At 56.1% G+C, this 12,164-nt stretch overlaps 1 protein-coding gene across 1 annotated transcript; it reads right to left on the minus strand.

The window, feature by feature from the left end:
* Positions 1–6,915: 6,915 nt before the first annotated feature.
* Positions 6,916–10,582, minus strand: LOC141996800 (chymotrypsinogen B-like). The gene is made up of 7 exons (XM_074969093.1): positions 10,432–10,582; positions 9,973–10,076; positions 9,171–9,250; positions 8,683–8,761; positions 8,191–8,371; positions 7,537–7,670; positions 6,916–7,121 (listed from the first exon to the last, which is right to left on the minus strand). Exons 1-7 carry the CDS (start codon positions 10,580–10,582, stop codon positions 6,960–6,962), a joined length of 891 nt encoding a protein of 296 aa, XP_074825194.1. The 3' UTR covers positions 6,916–6,959.
* Positions 10,583–12,164: the final 1,582 nt, after the last annotated feature.

Here is a 12,164-nt window from a genome sequence, read left to right on the forward strand (position 1 = left end):
TGTGTGCTTTCCCCAGGTCAAAGGGATGCAGGAGGAGGCATTTTACCAAAGGCTGGATAATAAAGAACAATAATAACTAGTCCATCCCCAAGATTTTTCCCTTCTCACTGGACAACTGTCTCAAGCCTTTTGGCACTGGCATAAAAAGACTCTACTTGTTTGTAATAGACATTAGTGCCAGGGGACTTCACTGGATATTTGGCAAAACAGTTGCAAAGAAACAATTTTTCAGGCACTTAATCTCCAAAAAAAGGAACTCCCAGAGCCTTCCTTGCTGCACCTTTGGGGAAGAACTTGTCCCTACCGAGATGTTTGGTTTAAAAAAAGCTTCTTTCCAAGGCTCTGATGGGATCAGCAAACAGGGCTAAAATGGGAGGGTCCCTCTGCCCAGCCCAGCTGGCCTGAGAAGCAGTGTATTTCAGAGGAGCTGAGAGTGCTGTTGACTGTCCAAAAAACAAACCCCACAAACTGGGCCAAGGGTCCTGAACCCTGCCCCAGAGATGCTAAGAGACAATGGGATGACCCTGCGTGCATCATCGGATAACAGCTGCACTGGGGCTCTAGGACTTAACACCTGATGCTAAGATGGGCCTGGGAGGTGCCTAGCCTCTGCCCAGCGTGGCAGGGAAAGGAGGGGTATTCTGAGTCAGAGCAATGAGGAGAGGCAGAGGCAATCTAGAGACTGTAGTATGTTCTCTCAATCAGGTGGGGGTAAAGTAGAAATCAATTAAATGGGGACAAATCACAAGGAAATCAGAGTTAGCTGTCTTAGCAGGAACTACTCCTTAAGCTTACACCATAAACTATTCCTGTTATCGACTGTGTATTAGCAGTGATTGTCTTCATTAAACTCACTTCATAGGTAACGTGATAAATGAAGGGGGCGGGGAGGGTAGCTCCCTTTTATGGACACCCAGCCAGCCAGTAACTATAAAATCCCTCTTAGTAGCTGTTCTCTAATTGCTTTACCTGTAAAGGGTTAAAAAGTCTCCCTGCATGGGTAAAAGGAAGTGAGTGGGCACCTGGCCAAAAGAGCCAATAGGAAGGCTAGAACTTTTTAAAATTGAAACAAAAAGACTCCCCTTTTGTCTGTCTGTGGTTGTTCTTTCTGAGAAGCTTGGCCCAGGTCTGAAAAAATCATCAGATCACACCTAGAAACTACTCATTTAAAACCCCGGATATGTGAGTAGATCAGGGAATGTCTAGGAAGACGTGATGAGGTGTCTCTCTTATTTCTTTATGGCTTGTGGACTCCTCTGTGCTAACCCCAGGTGTTTTCGTTTTGCTTGTAACTTTTAAGCTGGACCTCAAGAGAGCAATTCTTGATGCTTATTTCTTGTAGTTGCTCTTTTAAAGTCTAGCAATAGCCTGAGTTCCCAGATATATTTTCTTTCTTTCTTTTTTTTAAATTAATAAAATTTACTTTTGTTAAGAACAGGATTGGATTTTTGTGTCTTAAGAGGTTTGTGCCTATGCTGTTTGATTAGCTGGTGGCAACAGCTGATTTTTTTTTTTTTTTCAGCTCTTCCCGGAGGGGGTGTGAAAGGGCTTGAGGGTACCCCACAGGAAGGAATTTCAAAGTGCACCTTCCTGGGCTCTCAAAGGGGTTCTGCACTTGGGTGGTGGCAGTAGCTACCCATCCAAGGTCAGAATGAAGCTGTGACCTTGGGAGTTTAATACCAGCTTGGAGTGGCCAGTATTTATTTTTAGAATCCTTGCGGGCCCCCACCTTCTGCACTCCAAGTGCCAGAGTGGGGAATCAGCCTTGACAGGTAACAGTTTTCATGTATAAAACAACAGCATTTTGAATTAGTGAACACAATGCACTAGAGCAGTGGTTTTCAAACTTTTTTTTCTGGAGACCCAGTTGAAGAAAATTGTTGATGCCTGCAACCCAACAGAGCTGGGGATGAGGGGTTCTGGGTGTGGAAGGGGTTCATGGCTGGGGCAGGGGGTTGAGGTGTTGGAGGGGGTCAGGGCTCTGGGCTGGCAGTGCAAGCTCTGGTGTGGGGTCAGGGATAAGGGGTTGGGGGTGCAGGAAGGGGCTCCAGGTTTGGGGCTGGGGCACGGGTTACCTCGGGCGGGTCCTGGTCAGCGGGGCAGCAGAGGTGCTCAGGCAGGCTTCCTGCCTGTCCTGCACCCTGGAAGCGGCCAGCAGGAGGTCTGGCTCCTAGGTGGAGGTGCGCAAGCGGCTCCGCATGGCTCTCACTCACAGGAACCTTCCCCCACCCCAGCTCCCATTGGCAGTTGTCAAGGTTCCTCCCCCACTCTGAACTCTAGGGTACAGATGTGGGGACCTGCATGAAAACCTCCTAAGCTTACTTTTACCAGCTTAGGTTAAAACTTCCCCAAGGTACAAATTAATTTTATCCTTTGTCCTTGGAATATCCACTGCCACCACCAAACTCTAACTGGGTTTACTGGGAAACGCAGTTTGGACACATCTTTCCCCCCCAAAAATCCTCCCAACCCTTGCACCCCACTTCCTGGGAAAGGTTTGGTAAAAATCCTCACCAATTTGCATAGGTGACCACAGACCCAAACTCTTGGATCTGAGAACAATGAAAAAGCATTCAGTTTTCTTACAAGAAGACTTTTAATAGAAATAGAAGTAAATAGAAATAAAGGAATCACCTCTGTAAAATCAGGATGGTAGATACCTTACAGGGTGATTAGATTCAAAACAGAGAGAATCCCTCTAGGCAAAACCTTAAGTTACAAAAAAAGACACACAGACAGAAATAGTCATTCTATTCAGCACAGTTCTTTTCTCAGCCATTTAAAGAAATCATAATCTAACACATACCTAGCTAGATTACTTACTAAAAGTTCTAAGACTCCATTCCTGGTCTATCCCTGGCAAAAGCAGCATACAGACCCTTTGTTCCTCCCCCCCCGCCCAGATTTGAAAGTATCTTGTCTCCTCATTGGTCATTTTGGTCAGGTGCCAGCAAGGTTATCTTTAGCTTCTTAACCCTTTACAGGTGAGAGGATTTTTCCTCTGGCCAGGAGGGATTTTAAAGGGGTTTACCCTTCCCTTTATATTTATGACAGCAGTGCAGAGCTGGTGCTCGGGGCAGGGGCAGCACACAGAGCCCCCCCCCCACCCCTCCCACGTAGAGAAGCCAGACCTGCTGCTCACCGCTTCCGGGGCACAGCGCGGTGCCCCAGGACAGGTAGGGACTAGCCTGCCTTTGCCGGGCAGCACCGCCGATGGGACTTTTAATGGCCCGGTCGGCAGTGCTGACCAGAGCTGCCACGATCCACTGCCTTACGTTCTGCAACCCAGCGCTGCTGGGTCATGATCCACAGTTTGAAAACCAGTGCACTAGAACACAAACCCCACAGTTCCACATCCCCTTGTCAGTTTCCCGGTTTTCAGCCTCCATAAGCCCAGAGGTTGGAGAAAAATTTCTTAGGCTGTTTAGTTATTTTGGGCAATCCTCTTGTGCAACCTTGGTTTACTGGTTTGAGTTGCAGCCTAAATTCCTTGATGCAATATGTTGGCTTCTTGGCTGAACTGTTATCCCTCTGCTCCTTTCTGGCTTACAGTCCCTTTGCTCTCACAATTTCTCTATTCCTATCATTTCACCTTGTCTGCCTTAGGATGCTGTTTGGATGGTTTGTTTTACAGTCCTTACTATTTTCTTTCTTTCACTACAACTCACTTCCGCCTTATTTCTTAAGTCGGTTTCACTTTAATTACAGTTTATTTCCTTCACATTTAATTGGGGCTGTACTTTTCTCCCAGTTTTCTAACAATGTTTTCTAATAGTTTCTTAGAGACTCTTTGGTTATTTTTCCTCTCATTTAACAGCATTGTTCTTCCTTTAACTTTCCCTCTTTTCCCCTTACACCATTATCTTTCCTCTTTCTAGGTACTGCCTGTTTGTGGCTAGCCCTACTGCTCCTGCTCTCTCTGGCTTTTCTCTTCCTCTTCAACTGGACTTTCTCCCTTTGAGCTCTGTCCTTGGCGGCCCTCTGACGACGGGGGCTCTAGTCACTGGCTCCTCACTCGCTGCGGCCCTTCTTTTCTGGTGGCGGTTGCTGCTTTGTTCTCTCTCCTGCAGCGCTGGGCAGCCTGCTCCAGACTCCACCAGCCGTTTCCACCACTGCCTGATTGGTCCATTCACAGCAGTGCTCCCGGGGGGAGCTGCCACCTGCTCTTTTTTCTTTTTCCCAAAACCACCCTGGGCTCAAGCTGATCCTGCTTCGACTCCCCTGGAACCCTTGAAGGTCTCCAGCCCCCCCTCCCCCCCCGAGCCACTGTTCCAGGTGCCCCCTTTAAAAAAATATTCTAAACAGCCAGAGGCTGCTTCAGTTGCACTTTTGACCCACAGCTGGGGGGACATCACATAGTCAGCCCCTGAAAAAGAACCACAGTTAGTGTCTGCCCCCGGTGCCAGGCTCAGAGTGACCCACCCCACACACAAGGACTGTCACACCAAGAAGGGCATTTGGGGCTCTTGTGCCTGGCTGCTGTCCTGCAAATGCAGCCTGGGGGCAGAGCCTCAGCAAGGGGCCATGTGGTGTTTGGAACCCCCCATGCCCATCAAATACCACACCCTGCGTGGGCTGTCACCATGCCCAGGGCTGTGTCCCCTGCTGGCAGTGTTCACGGGCTGGGCCCTGGGGTGGGCTGTCTGGCACCAGGGAGATCTGAAGGGACTGAAGCAGGCGAGCCATGGGCTGCAGGAACCAGCAACCCACTGCAGTGGTGCGGGAGGCATGGCTCACTCCTGTCAGCTGGGATCTCGCCTGTGGGATGGAATTCCCACTCCCACTGTCCCAGCCAGGGCGTGGGGGTCCAGCCTAGCCGGTGGGGCCAGAGGCAGGGTCAGAAGCCAGGGACCAGAGCCAGGCGAAGGAGCAGGGTCTGCCATGGCAGCCATCTGGGGTCGCCTAGCTGCATCGACACCAGGCTTCAGTAATGCCCCTCGCTGGCAGGGCCCCCAGCACACTGCCCCTCACGCAGCCTGCGGTGCTTGGCTCCAGAGCGCCCGCAGCCTGTGTCTGGTGACTCTGCCGGCGCTGCTGAGTGTACCAGCCCCCAAGGACCAGCAGCCCCACGCTCTACCCTGCGGGGCCTCACAGCCCCGAGGCCACGGAATGGGGCAACTCCTGCAGTGAGAGCAGAAGATCCTCTGCAGTCACAGCGTCCAACCTTTTGGGCCGATCTTGTCTGGCAACCGTGGGAGTCCGGGGGGATCGGCGCAGGCGGAAGTGCAGGTTGTGTAAATGCGTGAGACCCTTCCCCAGTGATCAGCGCACCCTGAACGGCTGACACGGCCCAGAGTGGCTGACACAGCGTGTACCCACCGGGGCGCCCAAGGAGCTGGCACAGCGCGTACTGGCTGCCACACCCCCGGCGCGGCCTGGCACTTCAGTGAGAAGCTGGGGCTGTGCTCAGCAACGTGGTTGGGAGTCCAGTCCAGCCATGTGTGGGACCAGGTCTGGGCCCCCTGGGGCTCCACTCGCACAATGAATCGAGTTTCCGAGAGGGGGGTCTATGGAAAGTGCCACGCTGCTGCTGGAGCAAACCTGGGCCCGGCCTTGCCAGCAAACACCGAGAGGACAGCTTTGCACTGTCACGCTGGGTTGCAGCCCCTGCTGCCGGCTCAAAGAAGAGGGGTATCGAGGAGCCATGGCTGGAGGGGTTCTTTGCTCCCCAGCTAGGCAAGCCCAGAGGGACGGCTTGGCTGCTGAATTCTATTGGGTGGGGACTTTGAACTACTAGGACCTGCCCAGCCTGCTAGCAGACTGGCACTGCCAGACTGTATCTTCACTGCACAGTTCCCCCAGGTTATCTGCACCCGGCATAGCCTAGCTCAGGTGGGAGCATCCCCATAGCCAAGCACACCTCTCGTTACTGCACCTTCCATGCTTCTGCCCTCACGTGGGTGCAGCTGGGGCATGGCCCGTGGTACGCTGGGCTGAGATGTACACGGATTTCTTCCCAGTTTCTCCTTCAAAAGGAATGATGGGGATGCACTGGAGGGTGGGCAGCACCTGCGTGATTTGTGCCACCATCCCCACTGCAAAGTGGACGAGTTAATGTCAAACTGCAGCCCGTGTCCAGCTACAGCCTGGGGATAACTGGCTGGCAGCAGCACTGCTGGGAGGGGCTGGAGGTTACAATGCACCACAAACGGAACAGGGGTCAGCAACGTGACATACCTGTGAAAAAGGCTAATACGGCTCTGGGGTGTATTAAGAGGAGTGTTGTGTGTAAGGCACAGGAGGTCATTGTCCCATTCTGCTCAGCACTGGGGAAGCCCGCAATGTCCAGTTCTGGGCACCGCACCTTAGGGAAGATGTGGACAAATTGGAGAGTCCAGAGAACAGCAACAAAATGGATCAAAAGTTTAGAAAACCTGCCCTGTGAGGAAAGGTTAAACCTGGTCAGACATGGGCATGTTTAGTCTGGAGAAAAGATGGCTGAGGAGGTACCTGGTAAGTCTTCAAACATGTTCAGAGCTGTTAGAAAGATCAATTATTCGCTGTGTCTGCTGAGGGCAGGACAAGACCTAATGGGCTTTATCTGCAGCAAGGGAGATGTAGGTTTGATGTGAGGAAAAACTTTCTAACTCTCAGGGTAGGTGAGTTCCAAGGGAGGCTATGGAATCTGTCATGAGAGGTTTAAGAACAGGTGGGACAAACCCCTGTCAGGGCTGATCGAGGTTTACTTGGGCCTGCCTCTGCGCAGGGGGCTGGACTAGATGATCTGTCGATGCTATGGGATGGTACCATGCGCTGCAGTACGTAGCCATGTGCATGATCCCACCAGGGGATGCAGATAGACTGGAGAAGACCAGACACCCTGTGCCTTTGGTTTCGATTGTACCCCATCCACCACATGAGCCCTGTCGTGGCCCAGGAGCCAAGGACTGCAGGGCATGGGCACAGCTGGTCTCTAATGTGTCTTTATTGACCCGTCACGCTGGGAACGTGCTGCTGCATTAATTGGCCGCGATGGTCTGGTCGATCCAGGCCCTGAGCTTGGTGACGTGGGCATAAACGCCGGGCGCGGAGGGGGAGCAGGTGCTGCTTCCCCAGGAGACGATCCCCACCAGGGTCCAGGTGCCATCCTGCTGGCACACCAGGGGGCCGCCGGAGTCGCCCTGCAAGGAGAAGCAGCAGCAGCAGGTTGGGGGGGCGTCTCCTTCCGGGGGTCGCAAAGCGAGGGGGACCTGCTCATCCACCGGCTGTTCCCCGAATGCAAATGAGTCTGCACTTGTCTGGATGGGGCCCTGTGTATCCACTGCGGGTCCCAGGGCTGGGGAGAGCTATGGGGAGTGGGGATTGCGGGCAGGGAAAGGGGAGCCTAGAGGAAGGGAGGGAGGGATGCATAGATCCCTGGTTAGATCAAGGGGGGCTGCATGGACAGATGCAGGGATGGGGTGACAGGCAGGCAGGGAGGGAGGGATGGCTAGAGAGCGGAGATGGCTAGCAGGGCAGCATTCTGAGCAGGGGCTAGGAGCGATGTGTGGCCAGACAGGTGGGCACAGGGGGCCGCGGCGCTGCAGAGCTGGGTACCATGCAGGAGGAGGCTCCAGCAGCGCCCGCGCAGATCATGACGTCCGCGATCCTGAAGCCCCAGTAGGTCTTGCACTGCGTGTTGGTCAGCAGGGGTAGGGCCACCTGCTGCAGCTTGTCTGGGGTGTTCTGAGCTGGAAAACAAAGGCAGGCAGGAGACGGCGTCAGCTGGGGCAGCTCCCGATCCCTGGCACTACAGCCCCATGGCCTCGCCTGGCACTGGGACCCCAACAGAGAGGGAGGGGCCTGGAGAGCTCCCCCCGGGGCCCGGAGAGCTCCCCCCCGGGGCCCCTCTGCAGAGGAAAGGCCCCAGCTGCCCCTGCCCTCCTGGGGCACGCACAGGGTAGCTGTGTCCAGTCAAGTGGGGACCCCTGGGGGGGCCTTCCAGCCAAATTCTCTGGGTTTGGCAAGGGGCAGGGAGAGAGGCAGGGCCTGGAACTCTAGCCAGAAGGGGCAGAAGCCTGCCCAGAGCTGGGGGTCCTGAGTAGGGCCCCCTTTCCTAGTCCAGTATGTGCCCGGGAAGGTCAGGGGGCGGGGGACTGAGGTGAGGGGATGGGGCGCAGTCAGATCAGTTGGCTAAGTTGAGTTCCCCTTGGCACTCCAGGACTCTGTCCTCCAAGCTGCCAGAGTGGTGCAGAGACCCAGAGACTTTACCCTTGGGATCAGTCAGGCCCCAGCCCGTGGTCACGCAGGTCAGGCCTCCGAGGAAGTCATCGGTGGCCTCGGGCAGGCACACAGGGGACACGCGGGCTGTCAGCTTGGCTGGGGAGGCCAGCTTCAGCAGGGTGATGTCATTCTTCACGGTTAACATGCTGAAACTGGGGTTCTTGAAAACCTGCCACAGGAGACAGCGGAGTCTGAGACCACATCCAGCACCTGTCGGAGACCCCACCGAAATCTCATCCACCCCACAGCAGGACCCATGTAGGCCGCATCCACCCCACCCCAGCCGGACTCCCCAGAGACCGCGACCACCCCCTGCAGGACCCTGAGGAGTTCTGCGCGTGAGACATGGCACAGGCTGACCTGTGAGTGTACCGGGGGTTGAGGTGGGCACGAAGGCTCACTGGGGGCCCGGTGTTCCAGGCCCAAGGACGGAGGACGTGTGCAGCCCCCGAGGGGACCCTGTGCCGGCCAGCCCCCTACCTGGGCGATCTGCAGGACTTGCACATCCTCGGCCGGAGAGCCTTGGTCAAATTCCCCCAGAACCACACGGTCACTGGTGCTGCAGGGGGAAGAAAAGGAAGCCCCGAGTATAGGGAATGGTGGGGCAGGCCTGGCTCCCTGCAGCACCTTCTGTCCCCTCCCCCAGGCACTGCCCAGGCCTGGTGTGGGGGGATCTGTGCCCAGGAAGTGTGGCAGGGGTATGGCAGGGGCAGTGGGAACCCCTGGATAAGGCTCAGAGCCCGGCCAGCCGGGCAGGGGATTGCAGGGCTGAAGGAAGCAGCCAGGGACATGCTACTCTAGAGGAGCTCCCTGTGTCAGGACACTGATGCTTGGGCCCCATCCCCAGCAGTATCTGCCAGGACAGCTCAGTGCAGGTGGCACATCCATCCCCTCTGCGTCCCCTCACCCGCCTGTCCATCTCTAGTGCTAGGACCATGGTGCTCCGCAGTTCCTGCCCCGGTTCCTACCTGACGCTGCAGTGGGCAGTGGTGACCACCCAGTTCTCGCTGATCAGGGAGCCGCCACAGAAATGGAAGCTGGTGTTGTGCTGTGGGGAGGGGGAGAGCAGGCAGTGTTTGAGCTGGCCCACCATGGCCACGTGCCAGGGACCCCCGCTGCTGTCTGGAGGGGGCTGCCAGGAACTAAGGGAGGGGAATCGGGGCCAAAGCATCAAAATAAGGGGGAGCAGCTGGCTGAGACCCATCCCTGGGAGGCAGGCACACCCTCCAGACACCCAGTGCCCCCTGCTCCATCTGCCAGGCTCTGCCAGACACAGATTGCAGCAGGGGCAGGCCTGGCAGATGGAGCAGGGCTGGGGGAAGGGTCCTGGTAGGTGCCCTTGGAGCGGCAGAGAGGCCAGGTCAGTTCATCCCACTATCTTGGGTAGCGCTGCCCCTGTCAGGTAACAGGCCCTTGTTCCGCAGTAGAGCAGGCACCGACTGGGGGCAGGGAGGCTGGGAATCCATCTACACACTGGAGCCAATCTAAGCAGCCAGGGGCAGCCAGTGCTGCTGGGAAATGAACACAGAACGTGGAGGCGGGTGCCGCAGGGAGCAGCTGGGGGCCCAGATACCAAGGTGATGGGCATGTGCAGGCCCTGTCAGATGAATCCCCAGTAGCACTGAGACACTGCCTAGCTGCCCTGGGACACCATGAAATCACATCCCCACCTCCCCGGGTTCTCTAAGGGCCAGGCCCCTCCTGCCTTTCCCCCCAGCTTTGCTCCCCATGGGGGTCCCTGCCTGGCTGAAGGGGTTGCTGGGCTCTCACCTGCAGGGAGACCTGCCAGGGCCAGGATCCAGGAACCGCCGTCTCGCCGTTCACGATTTGTGCATAGCCGCTGATGACAGGCTGGATGGCAGGGAGGCCGCAGCCTGCAGGAGGGAAGGAGAGGAGTTGACCACAGCTCCTGGTGTCCAGCGGGGAGGGAGCACAGCGCTAGGGCCCAGGCTGCTCCGTGGGGCACCCCAGCAGTGGGGCGGTAGCTGGGGGATCAGTCAGTGGCTGGGGGCCTTTGCTATAGCCATGGGCATGCACTGCCCACTCCAATTCACCTGGGGGCATCCCCCAGGGCCAGGGCCAGGGCTGTACTGCCGCCATTGGGGGAAGGATGGACTGGGGGGGCTCCGAGCGCTGTCGAGCACAGCATGGCATTGGCTGCATCCATCTGTGCCATCAGCAGTGTCTCTCCAGCTGCGGGAGTAGCGACAGGGCTGGGGCCACCGTCACCTGCATCTTCTCGGGAGCTCCCTGTGGCAGAGAGACCCTTCCCCGGCTCTGGGCCTTCCAGCCCCTGCTGGCAGTCGAAGGAGGCCGGGTGGCACTTTCCATGGGCAGCGCCCAGGAAGGCGAGGCAGGGCAGGAGCCAGAGGAAAGCCATTCTGCTTCTTAAATGGGTCGTGGAGACCAAGCAGGGACAGCAGCCCTTTTTATACTCCTGCCAGGGGCAGCTCTGGGGAGGTGGCAGCTAAGAAAGAGACAGGAGCCAGTTTTTCACCCTGCTGTCTGGGGACATTGGGGAGATAAGCTGGGCAGCCCTGAGGGGCCATGGGCAGAGTTCCAAGGGGCAGGCTGGCCTAGGGGCAGGGCTTGGGCCAGGAGCTGGGACCACAGCAGCTGCTCCCTGGAGGAGTGTGGGGAGCCAGGGAGCTGCGTGGGAGCCAGAGGGCCGAGACCTGGGAGCAGGGAGCCCGTGGGAGTCTGTGACCCTCTGCCCTCAGGGGAGTGACAACCCCACGGAGCCAGGCACCACGCCCTGCAGTGCATGATGCATACTTCCCTTCCCCATTCAGCATCCTGCAGGCTGTGCAGAGGGGAGAACACAATGCCCAGGGCTCTGCAAAAGCTGTCCTAATGTTCAGTGGGCTGCTTCTTTGGTTTACCATCCATATGGTGTTTTACCAGTCACCCTGTGACCCGGCCTCTCCTCGCGCACCGTTCCTTGTTGGCGGCAAGTGTTACTCCTGGGGGAATTCTGCGCCACTGCGCACACGCGTAATTAATGTCCCACGCAGCCTGTTTTTTTACAAAATAACTTCTGCCGGAAAGTTGCTGCAGTTCCGCCTTTTGCCCACCAGGGACCACTGTGGTGCTAGAACTGAGTAGGCGCTCCCAGGTGCCAGACTTGCAGCAGGGGCTGAATGGCAGTGGAGGCGTGGGTACGGGGGGGAGCGTGCAGGGACACATGGAGATGGGGAAGGGAGTGCAGGGACACATGGGGGAAGGCAGGTGGCTGAGTGGGGGCACAGAGACACATGGGAACGGGGGAAGGGGTTGCAGGTACACACGGGGATGGTAGGAGGGGTTTGGCGAAGGGGGTGCAGGGACACGTGGGGATAGGGGAGGGGGTGCAGGGACAGATGGGGAAGGGGTGCAGGGACATATGGGGAAAGGGGCAGATGTGTCTGACTGAATGGGAGAGGCTAGGGGTCAGCCAGGGTCTGCATGGGGGAGGCTCCCTAACAATCCCTCCCTGCCCCCCCCACCCAAATCTGTTTCATATTTCTCCCACCCACACCCAACAACCCTCCAGGTTCACTCCCAGGCTCCTTCCCGCTCCTCCATTACCCCTGACTCCCCCAAGCCTTTGTACTGCTTCTGAAGGGGCAGGAAATACGTTCCTGTTCTGTAGTTTAAATGAATTACTCAAAGTTACATATTAATATGCCTAGTGAGGAATCTATTTGACAAAAAACATTTTCTGAATAATTTTCGTTGTCTGGATTGTTCCAGGCATACTTGCTGACACGTATTTTGAAATAAATCACCAAAATAATTGAAACTGGGGTGATTATATTACATTATATATTATATTGTGCTATTTTGACAAATAAAATATGCAGAATTTTAAAATATTGGGTGCAGAATTTTCAGGCACAGAATTCCGCCAGGATTAAAGTGTGCAGCACCCAAACCCTAACAATTCTGCAGCCAGTTCTTAGCTGGGCTTAAACCTTGCCCAG

This window comes from Natator depressus, chromosome 12, assembly GCF_965152275.1.
Source record: "Natator depressus isolate rNatDep1 chromosome 12, rNatDep2.hap1, whole genome shotgun sequence".
In the NCBI taxonomy this organism is placed as follows: Eukaryota; Metazoa; Chordata; order Testudines; family Cheloniidae; genus Natator; species Natator depressus.